At 34.8% G+C, this 19,470-nt stretch overlaps 1 protein-coding gene across 7 annotated transcripts in view; it reads left to right on the top strand.

The window, feature by feature from the left end:
* The window catches only part of TRPC1 (transient receptor potential cation channel subfamily C member 1), a 64,721-nt gene that overhangs the window by 28,255 nt on the left and 16,996 nt on the right, over window positions 1-19,470 (top strand). For 6 of the 7 annotated variants that reach the window (XM_042955165.1, XM_042955163.1, XM_042955166.1 and 3 more), the window contains 3 exons: window positions 10,597-10,728; window positions 13,504-13,699; window positions 17,575-17,911. In XM_042955165.1, coding sequence (XP_042811099.1) covers window positions 10,597-10,728; window positions 13,504-13,699; window positions 17,575-17,911 — 665 coding nt within the window. The remainder of the gene's footprint in view (window positions 1-10,596; window positions 10,729-13,503; window positions 13,700-17,574; window positions 17,912-19,470) is intronic. The other variant, XM_042955162.1, reaches the window with a different exon arrangement.

Raw genomic sequence — 19,470 nt, 5'->3', positions numbered from 1 at the left:
GAAATATTTCCACCTCCTCTATTTTCTGACACAGTATTGTTTAGGACAGACACTATTTGTTCCTTCCTTACATGTTTGATAGAATTCATCAGTGAAGCCATTTGGATCTAGATTCCTTCTTGGCAGGATGGCTTTTAATTTCTAAGTCAATTTTCTTAATATAGGGTTCTTTGGATTTTCTGCTTATTCTTGAACCTGTTTGATAATTTGTGATGGACTAGGAATTTTTCCATTCCATCTATGTTGTCTAATTTGGCATAAAGTTGCTCATATTCCTTTAATATTTTTCCTTTCTGTAGGATCTCTTTTTATTTTCTTATTTGTGTCTTCTCTTTTTTTATTGGTCATTATAGCCCAGAAATTGCCCAGCTACAGTCTTCAGGTCAAATCCAGCCCACCAACAGTTTTTATAAATAAAGTTTTATTGAGATATAGCCAACCATTCGTTAATTTATTGTCTGTTGCTGCTATCACTATATAACAGTAGAGTATTTCTCAAAGCCTAAAATGGTTATTATCAAGCCATTTACAGAATGAGTTTGCTGATTCCTAATCTACCTAAAGGCTTGTCAGTTTTATTGATCTCTTCCAAGAAACATTAATTTCATTCTTCTCTACTGTTTTTCTTTTTTATTGCTTCTGCTTGGATTTTTATTATCTCTTTCTATTTATTTTGGGTTTGATTTGCTCTTCTTTTTCTAGCTTCTTAAGTTAGAATTTAGCTTATTGATTTTAGATTTTCTTTATTTTTAATGTAAGTATGTTCAAGATATTTTCTAATTATTTTGTGATTTCTTTGATTATTAATATTATTATTATTATACTTCATTTTTAAGAGAAGTTTTAGGTTTAACAAAACTGAGCAGAAAGTACAGAGTTCCTACATACTACCAAATTCACTCCCTCCCCAGTTTCTTGAAGATCAGCATTCCTCACTTGTGTGATATCTTTGATTCAATAGATGAACAAACATTGACCCATAATTATCACCCAGATAATTAGGGTTCACTCTTGGTGTTGTACATTCCAAAGGTTTTGACAAATGTATAAGGACATGTAGCCACCATTCATAGTTTCATAGAAAATAGTTTTACTACCCTAAAAATCCCCTACATTACACCTATTTGTCCCTGCCTCACCTCAAACCCCTGGCAACCACTGATTTTTTTGTTGTTGTTGTTGTCTCAATGGTTTTAACTTTTCTGTAATGTCATATAATTGGAGTCATATATAGTATGTAGCCTTTTCACATTGGATTCTTTCACTTAGTCATACACGTAAGTTTCCCTCACATGTTTTCATGGCTTGACAGTGCATATCTTTTTAATATTGAACAATATTTTATTGTATGAATTTTCTACAGTTTATCCATTCACCTACTGAAAGACATCTTAATTGCTTCCAAATTTTGGCAGTTATGAATAAAGCTGTTAGAAACATTCATGTACAGGTTTTTGTGTGGACATAAGTTTTCAATTCATTAGATAAATACCAAGAAGTGTGATTGCTGGATCATATGGTAAGAATATGTTTACTTTTACAAGAAACTATCTTCCAAAGTACCCACACCATTCAGCATTCCTACCAACAAAGAATGAGAGTTGATGTTGCTCCACATCCTTACCAGCATTTGATATTGTTAGGGTTTGGATTTTAGCCTTTCTAATTGGTATGTAATGGTACTCATTGTTGCTTTAATTGCAGTTCCCTAGTGACATACGATGTTGTACATCTCTTTATATACTTATTTGCCATCTGTATATCTTCTTTTGTGAGATGTCTGTTCAGATCTGTTGCTTATTTTTTTATTTATCTTTTAATGTTTTTAATGTTTATTTATTTTTAAGAGAGAGAGATTGAGAGGCAGAGCATGAATGGGGGAGGGGCAGAGAGAGAGGGAGACACAGAATCTGAAGCAGGCTCCAGGCTCCGAGCTGTCAGCACAGAGCCCAACGTGGGGCTCAAACCCACAAACCATGGGATCACCACCTGAGCCAAAGTCAGATGCTTAACCGACTGAGCCACCCAGGCACCCTTGTTGCTTATTTTTTAATTGTGTTGTTTGTTTTCTTATTATTGAGTTTTAAGTGTTCTTTGTATACTTTATATACAGAGTCCATTATCAGATATATTTTTTGCAAATATTTCTCTCAGCCTGTGCCTTGTCTTTTCATTCTCTTCATTCATGGTCTATTTATTTGTTTATTTATCTATCTTATTTATTTAAATGTTTATTTATTTATCTTGAGAGAGAAAGAGAGCTAGCACATGCAAGCGGGGAAGGGGCAGAGAAAGAAGGAGAGAGAGACTCCCAAGCAGGCTTCTTTCTGTCAGTGCAGAGCCCCACGTGGGGCTTGATCTCAGGAACCCATGAGATTATGACCTGAGCCAAAACCAAGAGTAGGACAGTTAATCAACTGAGCCACCCAGGTGCCCCCTGGGTTATTTTAAAGTGTGTTGTTGTACTTGAACATATTTGGGGATTTCCCAGATTTCCTTCTACTGGTGACTTCTAATTTAATTTCTAATGTAATTAATTGATTGGAGAATATACTGTATTTAAAAAAACATTTTTTTAATGTTTATTTTTGAGAGACAGAGACAGAGCATGAGTGGGGGAGGGGCAGAGAGAAAGAGAGAGACACAGAATCTGAAGTATGCTCCAGGCTCTGAGCTCTGAGCACAGAGCCTGACATGGGGCTCGAACTCACGAACTGCGAGATCATGACCTGAGCTGAAGTCGGACGCTTAACCTACTGAGCCACCCAGGTGCCCCTACTGTAATTTGTAAATAACTTTATTGAAGTATAATTCATATATAATAAAATTCACCCTTCTGTAATATGCACAGAGTTGGACATTGACCATCATTATCTAATTCCAGAGCATCTTATCACTTCAAGAAGAAACACCATGCTCATTAGCAGTTACTCTCCCAGCCCCTGGAACCACTAAATTTACTTTCTGTTCTTGTGGGTTTGCCTATTCTGTATATTTCATATAAGTGAGATCTTTCAAGCTGACCATCTTATTGGTCATTTGCTTATCTTCTTTGGAGATGTCTGTTCAAATCCTTTTCCCAGTTTTTAATTGGTTATCTGCCTTTTTATGGCTGAATTGTAAGAGTTCTTTATATATTTTGGATACAAGTCCCTCATCAGATACATGATTTGTAAATCTTTTTTCAGATCCTGTCAGTTATATTTTTACTTTTTGGATGGTGTACTTTGAAGCATGGAAGTCTTATATTTTGGTGGAGTCCAGTTGATCTCAATTTTGAAATTATAGCTAAGATACCATTGCTTAATTTGGAGAATGCACTTTTTATGATTTTGTTCTTTTTTTTTTAAACGTATTAAGACTAGTCCTATGGCCTACTTTGTAGTCTAACATAGAGAATATTCTATGTACTTTTGAAATAATGCATATTTGGCTGTTTTGGGGTAAACATTCAATAAATATCAGTTTGAACATATATTCTTTCATAGCATTTGAGTCTTCCTTATCCCTACTGGTTTTCTATCCATTTATTCTATCAATTTCTGGGAGAGGAATATTAAATCTCAGAATGTATCAGAATATATAATTTATCCTTGTCAGGTGCAGTGTTCTGTAGATGTCTAGTTGGTTAATGGTCTTGTTTAATTTTTCTCTTTCCTTTTTCTTTATATCTTTTGTCTGGTTGTTCTATCCGTTTTTGAAAGTGGGGTATTAAAGTTTCTAATTGTTATTGTTCAGTGTCTATTTCGTTTCTGTTCATTTTTTCTTCATAATTTTAGTACTTAGTGTTATAAATATGTTTATAAATGTTGTATCTTCTTGAAAAGGTTCACCTTTTATCATTATAAAATGTCCGTCTTATCACTAGTAACAGTTTTTTTTGTTTTAAACTTTGATGTTAATATGGCTACTCTAGCTTTCCTGTGGTTGCTGTTTGCATGATATATCTTTTTCCAGACTTTTACTTTCAATCTATTTGTATCTTTGAATCTTAAGACAACATATAGTTAGATTATGCTTTTTTTTAAAATCTAGTCTGACAACTTCTACTTTTGATTCGATTGTTTAAACCATACACATTTAATGTTATTAACATAGTTGTATTCACATATGTCATTTTTCTTTTTGCTTTCTGTATGTGTCCTTTTTTGTTTTCTATGTGTCTTATATCTTTCTTGTTCCTTTATTCCTTCATTAGTGCTTCCTTTTACATTGAGTGTATATTTTATTTATTTATTTTAAAGTTTTGTTTTTGTTTTTTTTTAATTTTTATTTATTTTTGGGAGAGAGGAAGAAAGAGCACAAGCAGGGGAGGGGCTGAGAGAGACAGAGACACAGAATAGGAAGCCAGCTCCAGGCTCTGAGCTATCTGCATAGAGCCTGATGTGGGGCTCGAACTCACAAATCATGAGATCATGACTTGAGCCAAAGTCAGACACTTAACCAACTGAGTCACCCAGGTGCCCCTACTTATTTATTTTAGAGTGAGAAAGAGAATGGAAGAGGGGCAGAGAGAGAGAGGGAGAGAGGATATCCCAAGTAGGCTCTGTGCTGTCAGCACTCAGCCCAGCATGGGGCTTGATCTCATGCACCATGAGATCATGACCTGAGCCGAAATCAAGAGTCGGGTGCTAAGTTGACTGAGCCATGAGGCACCATGAGTGTATATTTTGTAATGTAGCATTTTAATATTATTAATGAATTATTTATTATATGTTTTCAGGTTTTTTTTTTTTACTGGTTGCCCCAGAGCTTATCATATGCATCTTATCAGAATCAGCTTCAGATTTATACTAGCTTAATTCTAATATATGGAATGCTATATATGTGTGTGTGTGTATATATATATATATATATATATAGTCTCTTTTCTATCCCTTTAATTGTATTATTGTTATACATATTTCATCTATTAATGTTATAAACCCAGCAGTGTATTGTTATTATTTTACTGTCATCATTTCCTTAGTCTATTATAGCTGTAGTCCTGATCACTTATTTTGCGCTGCTGTTGGTGAATACATTACACATGTATTACATTTCTCTGTGTTATCATAGGCCAAACAGTACATTATTATTTTATATAATTGCTTTTTAAAATCAGTTAACAGAGAAAAATCTGTATTTATAGTGTCTTTTATAATTATATAATTTTGCTGGTGCTCTTTGTTCATGTGGACTTGTATTACCCATCTGGGATCACTTGCTTTTAAGAGCTTTCTTTAGTATTTCTTCTAAGGCAGGTCTGCTAGGAACATATTTAATCAGTTTTTGTTTTTCAGTTAAAGTTCTTATTTTGCTTTTACTTTTAAAGAATAATTTGGGTGGTTATAGTATTTTTGGTAGTTTTTTCTTTGAGTGTTTTGAATGTTGAATGCTCCCTCTATTGTTTCTACTGAGAAGTCTGCTGTTAGCCTTATTGGGGTTCCCTTGTAAATGCCTCATCATTTTCCTCTTGTTGTTTTCATATTTTTCTCCTTGCCTTTGACTTTCAGCATATTTATCATGATATTTCTGTTTGAGTCTCTTTGTATACATCCTTCTCAGAATTTGTTGAGTTTCTTAGACATGCAAGTTGTTGTTTTTCAGTACTTGGTAAATTTTGGTAAGTTGTTAGCCATTATTTTTTCAAAACTTTTTTTCTTCTTTTTCTTGTGTCCTGGTGTACCCATTATGAGTATGTTGTTGTACTTAAAAGTATTACATATCTCTGTGAATTTCTGTTCATTTTTCTTCATTCTTTTTTTTTCCTCTTTGTTCCTTGGCTTGCGTAATCTCTATTGATATATCTTCAAGTTTTGTAGTTCTTTCTGTTACGTCCTGCATTATTTTGCTTAGGGCTGTCATAATAAGATACCACACTGGATGACTTAACAGAAATTTATTGTCTTACAGTTCTGTAGCCTATGAATCCAAAGTCAAGGTATTGGTATGATTCATTTATTCTGAGGACTCTGAAGGAGGGATCTGTTCCAGGCCTCTGTTACTGGCTTGTAGATGGCCACCTTCATGTTCAGAGAGTATTCTCCCTGCATGTGTACCTGTCTCCACACTACCCTCCACGTTGTTATAAAAACACTAATTATATTGGATTTAGGCCCACCTTAATGTCTCATTGTTACTTGATTACCTTTGTAAAGACCCTGTCTACAAATAAGGTCACATTTTGAGATACTGGTGGATAGACTTCAACATATGAATTCTAGGGGTACACATCTCAACCTATTGCAAGCTCCTCTAATGAATTGAAAATGCAGTTATTGTACATTTCAATTCCATAATTTCCATTTTGTTCTTTTTCATAATTTCTATCTATTTATTGATATTCTCTGTTTGATGCAACATTGTCATCATGCCCTCTTTTACTTCTTTAATCATACTTCCTTTAGTTTTGGAATATATTTATAATGGCCACTTTGTAATCTTTTTCTGTTAAATATGACTTCTGGTTGCTCTCAAAGGCAGTTTCCATTACCTGGGTTTTTTTTTTTTTTTCTTTTTCTCCTTGGGTATGAGACATGTTTTCTTATTTCTTTTCATGTCTCTTAATTTTTTACTGGAAACTAGACATTTTAGATAATATATTATAGCAACTCTGTGTGCCAGTCCCCTCCATTTTCAGGGGCCTATTGCTGTTATTTGTTTGTTTATTTTATTTTATTTTTTTTAGCAACTGTCTGGATTATTTTAGTGAAATCTATTTTCCCCCTTAGTTGCTGTTTGGTGAGGGACAGCTTGACTTTTTCTTGCACATCTAGTATTTCTTTGTTTGAAATCTGGACAGTCTAGTATATATTATAGCAAGTCTCAATACTCTTTTACTTTTCTAAGGTTTTTTAAAAATTATTTTTCTGGTCTGCTGAATCTTGTCTCCCTGTGAGGTACAATCATTGATCTCTGTGCTTAGCTTATTTTTTTTTCTTATTTTTATTTTTTAGCTTTGATCCTTTTTTTTTCATATTTATTTTTTGGGAGAGCACAAGTGAGGGAGGGGCAGAGAGAGGGGGACAGAGGATGTGAAGCAGACTGTATGCTGACAGGCTGACAGCAGTGAGCCCAATGTGAGGCTCAAAGTCACGAACCAAGAGATCATGTCAGATGCTCAACTGACTGAACCACCCAGGTGCCCCTTAGCTTTGATTCTTAAGGGTCATTTTAGGGTCTCTGTCGGTGAGCCACTAATTTGGTAGAAGTTATGTTAATACACTTTGGGCCTATAAGAGTTCTGCTGTCTCCTGATGAATCTGTGGGTTAGTCAAAGTTGCAGCCATTTCTCAATAGTTCTTGTCTTTTCTTTTTACCAAACTGTCTGATGTTCTCCACATATGCCTAATACGTTAGTCTGCCAGAGATCTCTGGAGACCTTGTATGAATTATTTTATGGCTTTTTTCACTTCCAAGATCTCGCTGTTAAATTTCTAGTTTGTCTACTGTTTGTTTCTACTCAGACTCCAAGCTTGGTCTTATAAAACTGCAGGTTTTCCTTGTTCATCTCCTCCAAGTCCAACCCTTTCAGCCATCAGAACTGTAGGTTTTTGCCTCCAGTCGAATTGATTTTCCCCTTTAAGCACAAAAGTACAGGTTTACCAGTCTCAGGCTGGAAAACTGCAGTTCTCCTTGACAGAACTGGGGGGGGCAGAGGTGATGGAGGTAGCCTCAGGCAAGAAGACCACAGATTCGAACCATTCTTACCTGAAGCTCTAGCAGTTTTTCGGTAATTGATTCTCAGTAGATAATTTCCACTGCCCTGAAAAGGTTGATTTTTTAAAAATACAGTTAACTCTTGAGCACTGTGGGAGGTAGGGGCACCAACCCCCTGTGCAGCAAAAAAATCCATGTATAACTTTTGACTTCGCAGAAGCTTAACTACTAATTAGTCTACTGTTGACTGGAAGCCTTACTGATAGCACAGTCAGTCAACACATATCTTGTATGTTATATGTATTATGTACTATATTCTTATAATAAAGTAAGCTAGAGAAAAAAAAATGTTAAGAAAATCATAAAGAAGACAAAATACATTGATAGTACTGTACTGTATCAAAAAAACCCACAGAGGTGCCTGGGTGGCTTAGTCGGTTTAGCGTCTGACTCTTGGTTTCAGCTCAGGTCATGATCTCGTGGTTTTGTGGGTTTGAGCCCTTCATTGGGCTCTGTGCTGGCAGTGTGGATGGAGTCCGCTTGAGATTCTCTGTCTCCCTCTCACTCTACCCCTCCCCTACTTGCTTTGTCTCTCTCAAAAACTTAAAAAAATTTTTTTTTAAATCCCACGTAAAAGTGAATCCATAGAGGTCAAACCCATGTTGTTCAAGGGACAACTGTAATTGTATCCATTTGTATACATATTTTTTGTGTGTAGTGGAATCATTGACCTCTTCACACCACCATTACTTTGATAGTATTTTGAATACTAAATTGATAGATTTTATAAAATGAGTCAGCCCCGTTACTTGTCAGATTCCATCTAAGTACTTTCTATACAACAGTACTTGATTATTACTCTAACACAATTGGTTGCCACCATTACTAGCTGTCACTCTTGCTGTGCATTTTGTCATTAATCCTTAATATATTTTGAGACATGATAATGTTGGTTAATACAGAAGTCATTTTTTTAGACATAATCTGATAAAATTAATATAGAAATATTGATAGAAACAGAACAGTTGCTTAGTTATACAAATTTTTCTCAAGTTTTTGGACAGTTTTGTTGTCGGCAAATATCTCTTTAGAAATCCTTAAGACAGCTATACTTGTTTTATTGAATAGCTAACTTATAATTGGATTTCACAAATACTGTTTTCTTAAAAATGCATTATACAAAATTTACTTTTATATCTTAAGTAAGACCTGAAACCTATACGGTAAATAAGGAATATTTCAATAAGTTTGTTTAAATAAAAATTTATGGGCACCTCAGTGGCTCAGTCGGTTTAGCATCATATCCTCTGTCCCCATCTCTCTCTGCCCCTCTCCTGTGCATGCAATATTTCTCTCTCTCAAAAATAAATAAACATTTAAAAAAATTTAAATTCCCACATAGGAAAGTTCAATTGCAAACAAAGGAAAAAGACAAACAAGAAACTGGGAAAAAGTATTTAGAACACTTTGACTAGACAGAGGGCTAATTTCTTTGATATGTAGATCTTACAAATTGATTAAAAAAAGCAATTATCAGAAAAATAGGCTAATGAAAATGAACAGGCAGTTTACAGAAGAAGTATAATGGATAGTGAACATACAAGGATGCTTAAGCTTATAAAGAAATTCAGAATAAAACAACTCTAGAATTCCAGTTTTTATCTGTGAGAGTGGCAAAATATTGATGATGATGTAGGGAGAAATGAGCTCTCCTTATTGTTAGTGCTTTGGAAACATGTTAGAATTTAAAATACACATGCCATTTTATCCAGCAATTCTAGTATGCAAAAGATATGTGAACTAAAGAATATTCATTGCTGCATTATTTATAGAAGTAAACAATTAGAAGCAACTGAAATTTCCATTAATGGAGATCTGATGAGCTGCCATCAAATGGAAAACCATCCAGTTTTAGAAAAAAATGACATGACTCTATATGTAGTGACATAGAGTTGTTCCTTTATATAGTATGTCTGATTATGTTTGTGTGTGAATTGAAAATATCAGGAAGGATATTGACAATTCTCCATAATGTGACCATCTTTGAAGAGTAGAGTGGTGGAAGGAGAATTAGGGACCATCATGTTTCTGAACTGCTTGCTGTTTTTAATAACAAACATGTATTAATTATGTTTAAAAGAAAATACACATTATATAATACCTACCAAATTGAGAAATTAAGAATTATATGCTTACAAATTAAAGATATATAGCAAAAATTTTCTGCTTTGCTTCATATTTATGTATTAAACATGAAACCTAATTAGTTTACAGAAGGTAAAGGGACATGCTTTTCTGTTAGAGAATGTGCATAAATGAATGATTTCGTTCTTTTTTTTTTTTTTTAAAGGAGAGAGAGAGAGCACTAGTGGGGGAGGGACAGAGAGAGAGAGAGAGAGAGAGAGAGAGAGAGAGAGAGAGGGAGAGAGAGAGGGAGGGAGGGAGGGAGAGAGGGAGAGAACCTTAAGCAGGTTCCACATCCACCACTGTGAAATCATGCCCTGAGCTGAAATCAAGAGTCGGACACTTAACCAACTGAGCCACGCAGACACCCCAATGATTTCATTCTTAAGATTCAAAATATCTTTAAAAAAATAACCTGGTTGAATAAGTCATATGTTACATATATCTAGCATATGAAAGCAGTCTCATCACTGAGGAAAGAAAAATTTAATAATCATTCACATCATATTCAAAATGTATTAGTTATTAGCATATTTCATTTAAAATAATATTGGGTTCAGGAATAGAAATTTTTTAATTAAATTGGATTGTAGAATACAAAGACTTATTTTTTTTAAGTCTTCTTATGCAGGTTATCCTGTAATAAGTATATTATAGTTGTTTTCTTTTAATTTTACAGTACTTTAAATTTATGAAAATCATAGGTTAAAAATACTAATTATATGTGTATAATACATTTATTTTACATTACGGAATCGAATTTTATCACAGGTTTCGTCTTGATATATATCGCTGTTTGGCCAGTCCAGCTCTAATAATGTTAACAGAGGAGGATCCAATTCTGAGAGCATTTGAACTTAGTGCTGATTTAAAAGAATTAAGCCTTGTGGAGGTGGAATTCAGGTGGGAATGAATGGAAATTGTAAATTACATCTTTTTTTTTTCAGAATCTCTTCAGCCTGAGTTTTTTTCATAGACCAAATTAATGTTTATTTTTATTTACTTCTGATCCAAGGGAACCAGACCTTGCTGTCACCTATTTGGGATTTACCTTCAGATTCAATGGAATAGACCTTGGTATTACTTAGGTCACTCCTTCCCCACCTGCCCTTTGCCATTCTTGCACCATCCTTAAGCTCCCCACCCCCCACCTTTATTTAATGTTGCCAAAGGCATTCTAGGACAGTGTAAAGAATAGTGGAAGTGATAGCCTTAAGCAAGAGCAAATTTATTTATAACTCCTCTGTGTTCTACCTCCCCTCATTCCCAGATTCTGTAATCATACCTGGAGCCTGATCCTTCATCACTTTCAGAAGCATATAGAATGCTTTCTGTGTTTCAGGGCCATTCCACACACACAGACATAGTCCCTTTTCACCGTTTGGTGCGATTTTCTATTAGGAGACACATAACATGCAGACATTAAAATAATACTGGTTAAGAGGGACGAATGCCACTCTGAGTTTTCTTCTGAAACAAAGAGTTAAATGTAATTTTGGCACTTTGTATACTCAAAGAATCATTGTTACAGTTTCTCTCAGATAGTTAAATCGGAGGTACAGAAAAAGGCTTTGGAAAAACCAGCCTATTAAACTACTGATTTAAATATTAAAAAAAAAATAGTCCTTAGAAAACTACATTTTGTAGACTTGAGGAAAAGCTTTGACACTTCCCCTTGTGTTAAAGTATCCCTGGTGCTCTCCAAAGAAGGAGGAATTGATCAACATTTCTTGCCAGTTCCTGCTGTAAGGTTTCTGGGGGGCAGGCTATGCCTATCCCTCCCTTTCCTTTTAAGTGTAGCTGCTGTGGGAGCCCCATGTCTTGCATTATACTCCTCTAGTGACTTGACAAGATTGGAAAAATTCAAACTTTTATTTACTGGAAGGGCAATAAGAAGCTTGCAGTTGTCTTATGCCTTAATAGCAGTTAAGTCCTTGACTAAGAAGCAGTGTGTTCTTGATAGCTCTGCGTTCTAGAAACTTTTTAAATATACCTGTTCATAAGTGTTCAGGTTTGGAACTAGTATATTTCAATTTGGATAAATTAAAATTTATTTAAACCTGTTATTACATAAAGTATATATTTTGATGAACACATGATTAAAATGTAACTTGTTGGTACTTTTAACTTTATTAGCACATGAAGCTGTTAGTAAATTATTCCTTTTAAATATGAAGGACTTCCTGTTATAGTCTTATAATTGGAGTTCTGAGTTACCATGTAAAATAGAATTTATTCAACTCCTTCCAAAAAGGATTTAAAGCAATTGCCAAGATTATACTGTAATCATAGGATAACAAAGTTAGGTTTTGAAGTGATCATAGAAGTGATCATTTACTTGTTTTACTTGTTCCTGGTTTTTATAGACAGGAAAAGTGATCTATATAAGTTAGATATCTTACTGATAACAGCATCTAATTAGGAACAGAGTTGTAACTAGAACATAGGACTCTTGGCTTCTTGTTTACTGTATTTCCAGCTAAACTATACAGCCATTTACTAGTTTTCTAGTAATTTGTTCAAGATTAAGCAAATTAGATTAATACAATGTATTAGTTTTACCTCTGAATTTAGTGGTCTGTCACTGTTTACCTAAAGATGGGACCTCTGTGTAACAACATACACTTTTGATGAATATTCCTATCTGTAATGAGATTCCTAGACTAAGAAGCAGTAATATTTCATTTGTTTAAGAAATCCAATTAGTATTCTTATGTAGTTTTGGTTATATAGTAAATGCAAAGAGTGGATGAGAAAAATGTTAGCCTCTGAGGAAATTTTTTAATTCTTTGAGTTATGATTTTCTGTAAGCTGGTCATAGAAAATCCTATTGTATACAATCCTATTGTAATCATTGGGAAATTTTTCTATTTTCCCTTCTTCTCCCATTAAGGAAAAAAAACTGAATAAAAAATTATTTTCTGAAATCTGACCCTAATTGATTCATATATATTTCTAACTTTATTTTCAAGTTATTACACTAAGACGTAAGTTTAACGAACCTGATGTTTTTAAAGAGGATTATCTGCTAAAACTTAATTTCTCACAAATTGGTTGATTTAGGCCTGCCTTTAACCAGCAGTTAAATCCTAAATTTCAAGAAACAGTGATTCTGAAAGAAAATTCTTTAGTAGGAGTATTTCAATGTCTTTTCTTCCCAACTTGAATTTTGTTCAAGTGAACACTTTAAAAGTGAATCAGAATACTCTTTTAATATCAGAAGTAGCATAGAACATGTTATAGACTATTATTGAAAGCACCTCTGGTTGAGTTACATAGTAATATTTATTGATAGCCTTATTATTATCTATTGTTTAGATAAGTAATGTAAAAGGAAGTTTTATACCAAACTTACAGAGAAGGAGAGCAAATGAGTTAAGTGAAGAACTGGTTGACAACTATAATCCGAACTTCCAAGAATATCAGTATATGTAAGGAAATACTGTGCTCATCTAAAATTATCAGTGTGAGCACAGGCAGTATAATTGTGTTACAGTTTTCCCCAAAGCTTTGGAGAATTTATGCACCAGTAGATTCTTCTGACCATCAGCACAAAATGACTTCAGATTTTGTATGACCCTATTAGAATTAAAATGTTACCAAGTAAATAATTTTCTATTGAAAACAGCTTAGAGACTAGAAGTGACATTTCTAATAATAGACTGTTGCATCTTGCAGGAATGATTATGAGGAATTAGCCCGGCAATGTAAAATGTTTGCTAAAGATTTGCTTGCACAAGCCCGGAATTCACGAGAATTGGAAGTTATCCTAAACCATACATCTAGTGATGAACCTCTTGACAAACGGGGATTACTAGAAGAAAGAATGAATTTAAGTCGTCTAAAACTTGCTATCAAATATAACCAAAAGGAGGTATGAGGTTTTCTGTGATATGCATAAATTATTTCCTCCACAGTAGTGGAGTGACTCAGAGCAATTACTTAAGAATTAATTAAGGTTATGACTTAACAGTAATAATGCCTTACTGTTTAAAAATAAAGTATCAGATATCATATTTTCTGGTTCTTATTTGTTAATTCATTGAAACCCAAAGGTGGAGAGGCACATGATATGATAACTAAATTGAATCTGGCTCTACTGGCATCATCCCTTCCTATTAAGGGAAATACCTATTTCTAATCCACACACACACATGATTCAGGAACTTGACGAAGGAAGGTATGCATTTTAAATTTTATTTTTTGAGACAATTTACTAACAATGAGTGTTTATTTGTAGATAATGATATCCAATTAATAGTATGAGGTATTGGTAAATGGTGGTTTTAAGATATTTCTTCTAAGACTCATTTTTATTTTTATTTTTATTTATTTATTTATTCATTTTTTTAATATATGAAATTTATTGTCAAATTGGTTTCCATACAACACCCAGTGCTCATCCCAAAAGATGCCCTCTTCAATACTCATCACCCACCCTCCCCTCCCTCCCACCTCCCATCAGCCCTCAGTTTGTTCTCAGTTTTTAAGAGTCCCTTATGCTTTGGCTCTCTCCCACTCTAACCTCTCTCTTTTTTTTTTTTTTTTCCTTCCCCTCCCCCATGGGTTCCTGTTAAGTTTCTCAGGATCCACATAAGAGTGAAAACATATGGTATCTGTCTTTCTCTGTATGGCTTATTTCACTTAGCATAACACTCTCCAGTTCCGTCCACGTTGCTACAAAGAGCCATATTTCATTCTTTCTCATTGCCACATAGTACTCCATTGTGTATATAAACCACAATTTATCCATTCATCAGTTGATGGACATTTAGGCTCTTTCCATCATTTGGCTATTGTTAAGAGTGCTGCTATAAACATTGGGGTACAAGTGCCCCTATGCATCAGTACTCCTGTATCCCTTGGGTAAATTCCTAACATAAGACTCATTATTTCATACTCTTTTGTAATAATTTCATAATCATTTTATTATGCTCTTGGATTGTTTGGGCCAGGAATTAGGAAAGGGCACAGCAAGGATGGATAATTTGTCCTTGCTTCTCTATGTTTAGGGTCTCAGCTGGTGATAGCTCAGATGATTGGGGGCTACAATCATCTGGAGTCTTCGTCACTCAAATATCTGGTGCCTGAGCAGCAGCTGAGGACTGAGACAGGGAACTCATGAGGGGCTGGGTGCTCAGGTGGGTGGATCCATAGAGGGTGGGCCACCTGAGCACTTACTACTGGAATCATGGAGGGGCATAGCCATGATGGTGAGTTGACTATGAGGAGATGGTCTGAGAAGCCTCTGAGGGCTGCCCAGAGTGCCTGCATGTAGCCTAGGCTTCCTCACAGCATGGTAGCTTCAGGACACTTTATATGGCTGTTAATGGCTCCGAGAGCAAATGTTCATCAAACAAGGTGGAAGCTCAATGGCCTTTTGAAACCTACCCTCAGAAGTCACATAGCATCACATCTTCCAGCTGATTAAAGCAATCAAACCTTGTTGAATTGAAGGATAGGAAACACTGATAATCCACCTCTTGATGAGAGGAGTAGCAAAAAATTTGTTTCAATGTTTTAAACAATTTTTTTTTTTTTTTTTTTTTTTTTATTTTTGGGACAGAGAGAGACAGAGCATGAACGGGGGAGGAGCAGAGAGAGAGGGAGACACAGAAGCGGAAACAGGCTCCAGGCTCCGAGCCATCAGCCCAGAGCCTGATGCGGGGCTCGAACTCACGGACCGCGATATCGTGACCTGGCTGAAGTCGGACGCTTAACCGACTGCGCCACCCAGGCGCCCCTGTTTCAATGTTTTAAAACCACCACAAACTTAAAACATTTCCAGTTGAAATTTTGTTCTTCCAATTACATATTTAACATTACTCTTAATTAAATCGTCATTATAGAGAGGGATGACAAGGACAGCAATCAGTTCTGAGATTGCTTTGATATTTGGGGGAAGGGGAAACCACTAAGTTTGGGATGCTACTAAACTGGATAGTTTGTGAGAGGAAAAGCTATTTCTCTCCCTAGTATTTCATCTTAGAGACAAATTAAGATTCCCTAAGAGCACTGCAATCTGTGCAGAAGAATGGAGAATGAAATAAGACTTCAATGCCAAAACAAGTATAGTATATTAGGAAATTTATTTTTTTTTAAGATTTTAAAAAATGTTTATTTATTGTTGAGAGAGGGGTGGGGAGGGGCAGAGAGAGAGGGAGACATAGAATCCGAAGCAGGCTTCGGGCTCTGAGCTGTCAGCACAGATGCGGGGCTCAAACTCATGAACAGTGAGATCATGACCTGAGTCAAAGTCAGACACTTAACCGACTGAGCCACCAAGGCGCCCCCAGGGTAAATAATTTTAAAACAGAAGATTGACCTGTTAGTATTTAGATATCTGAATGACATTATGATCTCTTGTGCTTTGGTAATTTCAAACCTGATCACATTATTATGTCCAGAGTTCAGAACCCTGGTGTTGTCCTGCACAGCATGCACATTATATTGAGAAAATACTGCTTCTGAAATTTGTAAACTCAGAAGCCTTTGTAAACTTTGGTAAATTTATTTCTGTACTTAAACTAGAATTTCCCTCTTATTTGGCAATATTTTTCCTTTTTTTTCCTTACATAGAATTCAGTCTTAAGCAGAGTTAAGAGTATAATACATTTTAAGAAGTTTTCAATGTTTTCATGAAGAGTAAATATGTCTCATGTTTAGACTTTGATTGCTATCTTCGTATCTTGGTTTCTTATAATTGAAATCCTATTAGTTCTTTGAGATCAGTTTTTTTCTTTGGATTGTGCTTGTTAACTTTGAAATTTCACAAACATTATGAGACTGTCTATAAATTAAAATTTGCAAAATGGCTAAGTAGGCTAGTAATAATCATTAAGTAATGACTAAGTGATAATATAATTAATACTTATATGCTGCATGCTATGAATCAGGCATTATTATTCTAAGAGCTTTACTTTTAATCCTTGCTAATAAGTTTATGAGCAGAGACTATTATCACCATTTAATAGGTGGGAAATTTGAGGCTTAAAGAGGTTTAGAGACTTGGGACGCCTGGGTGGCTCAGTCGGTTAAGCATCTGACTTTGGCTCAGATCATGATCTCACAGTCTGTGAGTTTAAGCCCCTTGTCGAGCTCTGTGCTGACAGCTCAGAGCCTGGAGCCTGCTTCAGATTCTGTGTCTCCACTCTCTCTCTGCCCCTTCCCTGCTCATGCTCTCTCTCTCTCTCTCTCTCAAAAATAAATAAACATTAAAAAAAAAAAAAAAAGAGGTTTAAAGACTTGCTACATGGGGCGCCTGGGTAGCTCGGTCGGTTAAGCGTCTGACTTCGGCTCAGGTCATGATCTCGCGGTCTGGGAGTTCGAGCCCCACGTCGGGCTCTGTGCTGACTGCTCAGAGCCTGGAGCCTGTTTCAGATTCTGTGTCTCCCTCTCTCTCTGCCCCTCCCCTGTTCATGCTCTGTCTCTATCTCAAAAATAAATAAATGTTTAAAAAAAAATTTTTTTTTAAATAAAAAAAAAATAAAGACTTGCTACAGATCAATTATTAAATGGCAGAGCCTGGATTTGAATCCAGGTAATCTGGCTCCAGAGTCTGTGCTCTCAATCTCTACATTCTTTTATTACATGTAAGAAAAACAAAAAACAAAAATTATGTGGATTATATAGAATTGATTTTAAACTATTATTAAAACTTTGAATGTCAAATAATGGTATTATCAGATTGTATTTAGAGGTTTTCTTTTTTCTTTTTTCTTTTTTTGTATGTGTGTGTGTCATTTTCAGTTTGTCTCCCAGTCTAACTGCCAGCAGTTCCTGAACACTGTTTGGTTTGGACAGATGTCAGGCTACCGACGTAAGCCCACCTGTAAGAAGATAATGACTGTTTTGACAGTTGGTATCTTTTGGCCAGTTTTGTCACTTTGTTATTTGATAGCTCCCAAATCTCAGTTTGGCAGAATCATTCACACTCCTTTTATGAAATTTATTATTCATGGAGCATCGTATTTCACATTCCTGCTGTTACTAAACCTATATTCTCTTGTCTACAATGAGGATAAGAAAAACACAATGGGGCCAGCCCTTGAAAGAATAGACTATCTTCTTATACTGTGGATTATTGGTAAGTGTCAAGTTTGTCCAAAAAGTTCTGCTTTTATTTAACCATTTAATTCTCCTTTGCTTGGTGGCGTTATAAACATCTGTGTTCGGTTTATAATTTTACACTGTTTATACAGCAAGAATTCGAACACTTTCATGATCATGGAAGACTTATCTAACACTATTCTAATGATATATGATCCTGAACTTATTTATTATTACTTAATTACATGGAAGTTAAAAATTCTTTATTTTCAGTCTCTAAAATTGTTCATGATCATTAAAAAAGAAAAATTTTGCTGATGAATGCTTTTTTTGGTATAAGGGTATGAATCTTAGGTATTTTGAAATGTGATACATATTATACTTGGTTGCATTTTAAGAGTTAACTATTTTGTTTTATTGTATCATTAGTTTTCCTTTTAAGAACCCATGAACTTATGAGGTTACATTTTTATCTGTTATAGAAACATTATTTAAATTTAACTTTAAAGGTTTCCCTGGTGACTCACTCTATATAAATCAGTTCTTTGTAATGATAGCCAGATCTCTTTAGAAATGACAGAGTTTTTAATATAAGATACTTTTATTTTCTGAAAATTATTTTTGTAAGTATTATGCTGTATGATACAAATTTGAAATGACCTGTAGTTTTTATAATTCTTGCCCTTTTCTGTGGGGAATGGAGGAGAGTTGAGGTATAATCACATCGTCTATTTATGGTCTTTTTTTTTTTTTTTTAATCTTTATTTATTTTTGAGAGAGAGGGAGAGACAGAGTATGAATGGGGGGAGGAACAGAGAGAGAGAGGAAGACAAAGATTCCGAAGTAGGCTCCAGGCTCTGAGCTGTCAGCACAGAGCCCTACACGGGGCTCAAACTAACAAACCACAAGTTCATGACCTGAGCTGGAGTCAGACGCTTAACCAACTGAGCCCCTATTTATGGTCTTTTAATGACGTCTTTATTTCCCTCTGGATCTTCAGCCTTGTTTTTAAACTCAGCATTTCTCACCCGTCTTTTCACTATTTGCTATAGAGTAAAAGGATGTTAAAATTTAGTCTTCTATGGTATAAAGCATTGGTTGATCAGTATGTTCTTTATTGATTTAATAAATAAGTTGAGAAAAATTAAAGTATCATTTTAACTTTTAGTTCTCCTTCAGCTATAAAATTAATCTGCATGTTTTGGAACTTTAATTTTTTTTGGAAGTTAGTTAATTTCAAGTAACTTGATTTCAGTCAGAACTTTTACTTTTAGTGGTGTTCAATCCATTATGCATTAATGTTTAAAATTAGGTAGATAAAGTAAAAATAATACACATCTTGGATATGTTAAAACATTCAGTTGGTGATGCAGAGCAGTCAAGAACATTGTTGAGTTTTGAAGAGGGGTTTAGAGATATTATTTATTATATAAATACAGATCAAATTTAGAGGTATAAATTTGAAAGTCTGCCCACAGATAGTATTTAAAGCCATCAGGCTAGACTGGATAAAGTCACTGTAGGAGTGAGCATAATAGAGAAAAGAGTCAGGAACTAAGCTATTGTGGTGTGTTTGTGTGTGTGTGTTTCCTTATT

This window comes from Panthera leo, chromosome C2 (genome assembly GCF_018350215.1).
Source record: "Panthera leo isolate Ple1 chromosome C2, P.leo_Ple1_pat1.1, whole genome shotgun sequence".
Lineage (NCBI taxonomy): Eukaryota > Metazoa > Chordata > Mammalia > Carnivora > Felidae > Panthera > Panthera leo.
The sequence above is the reverse complement of the archived record's forward strand: the minus strand, read 5'-3'. Positions and strand labels throughout refer to the sequence as shown.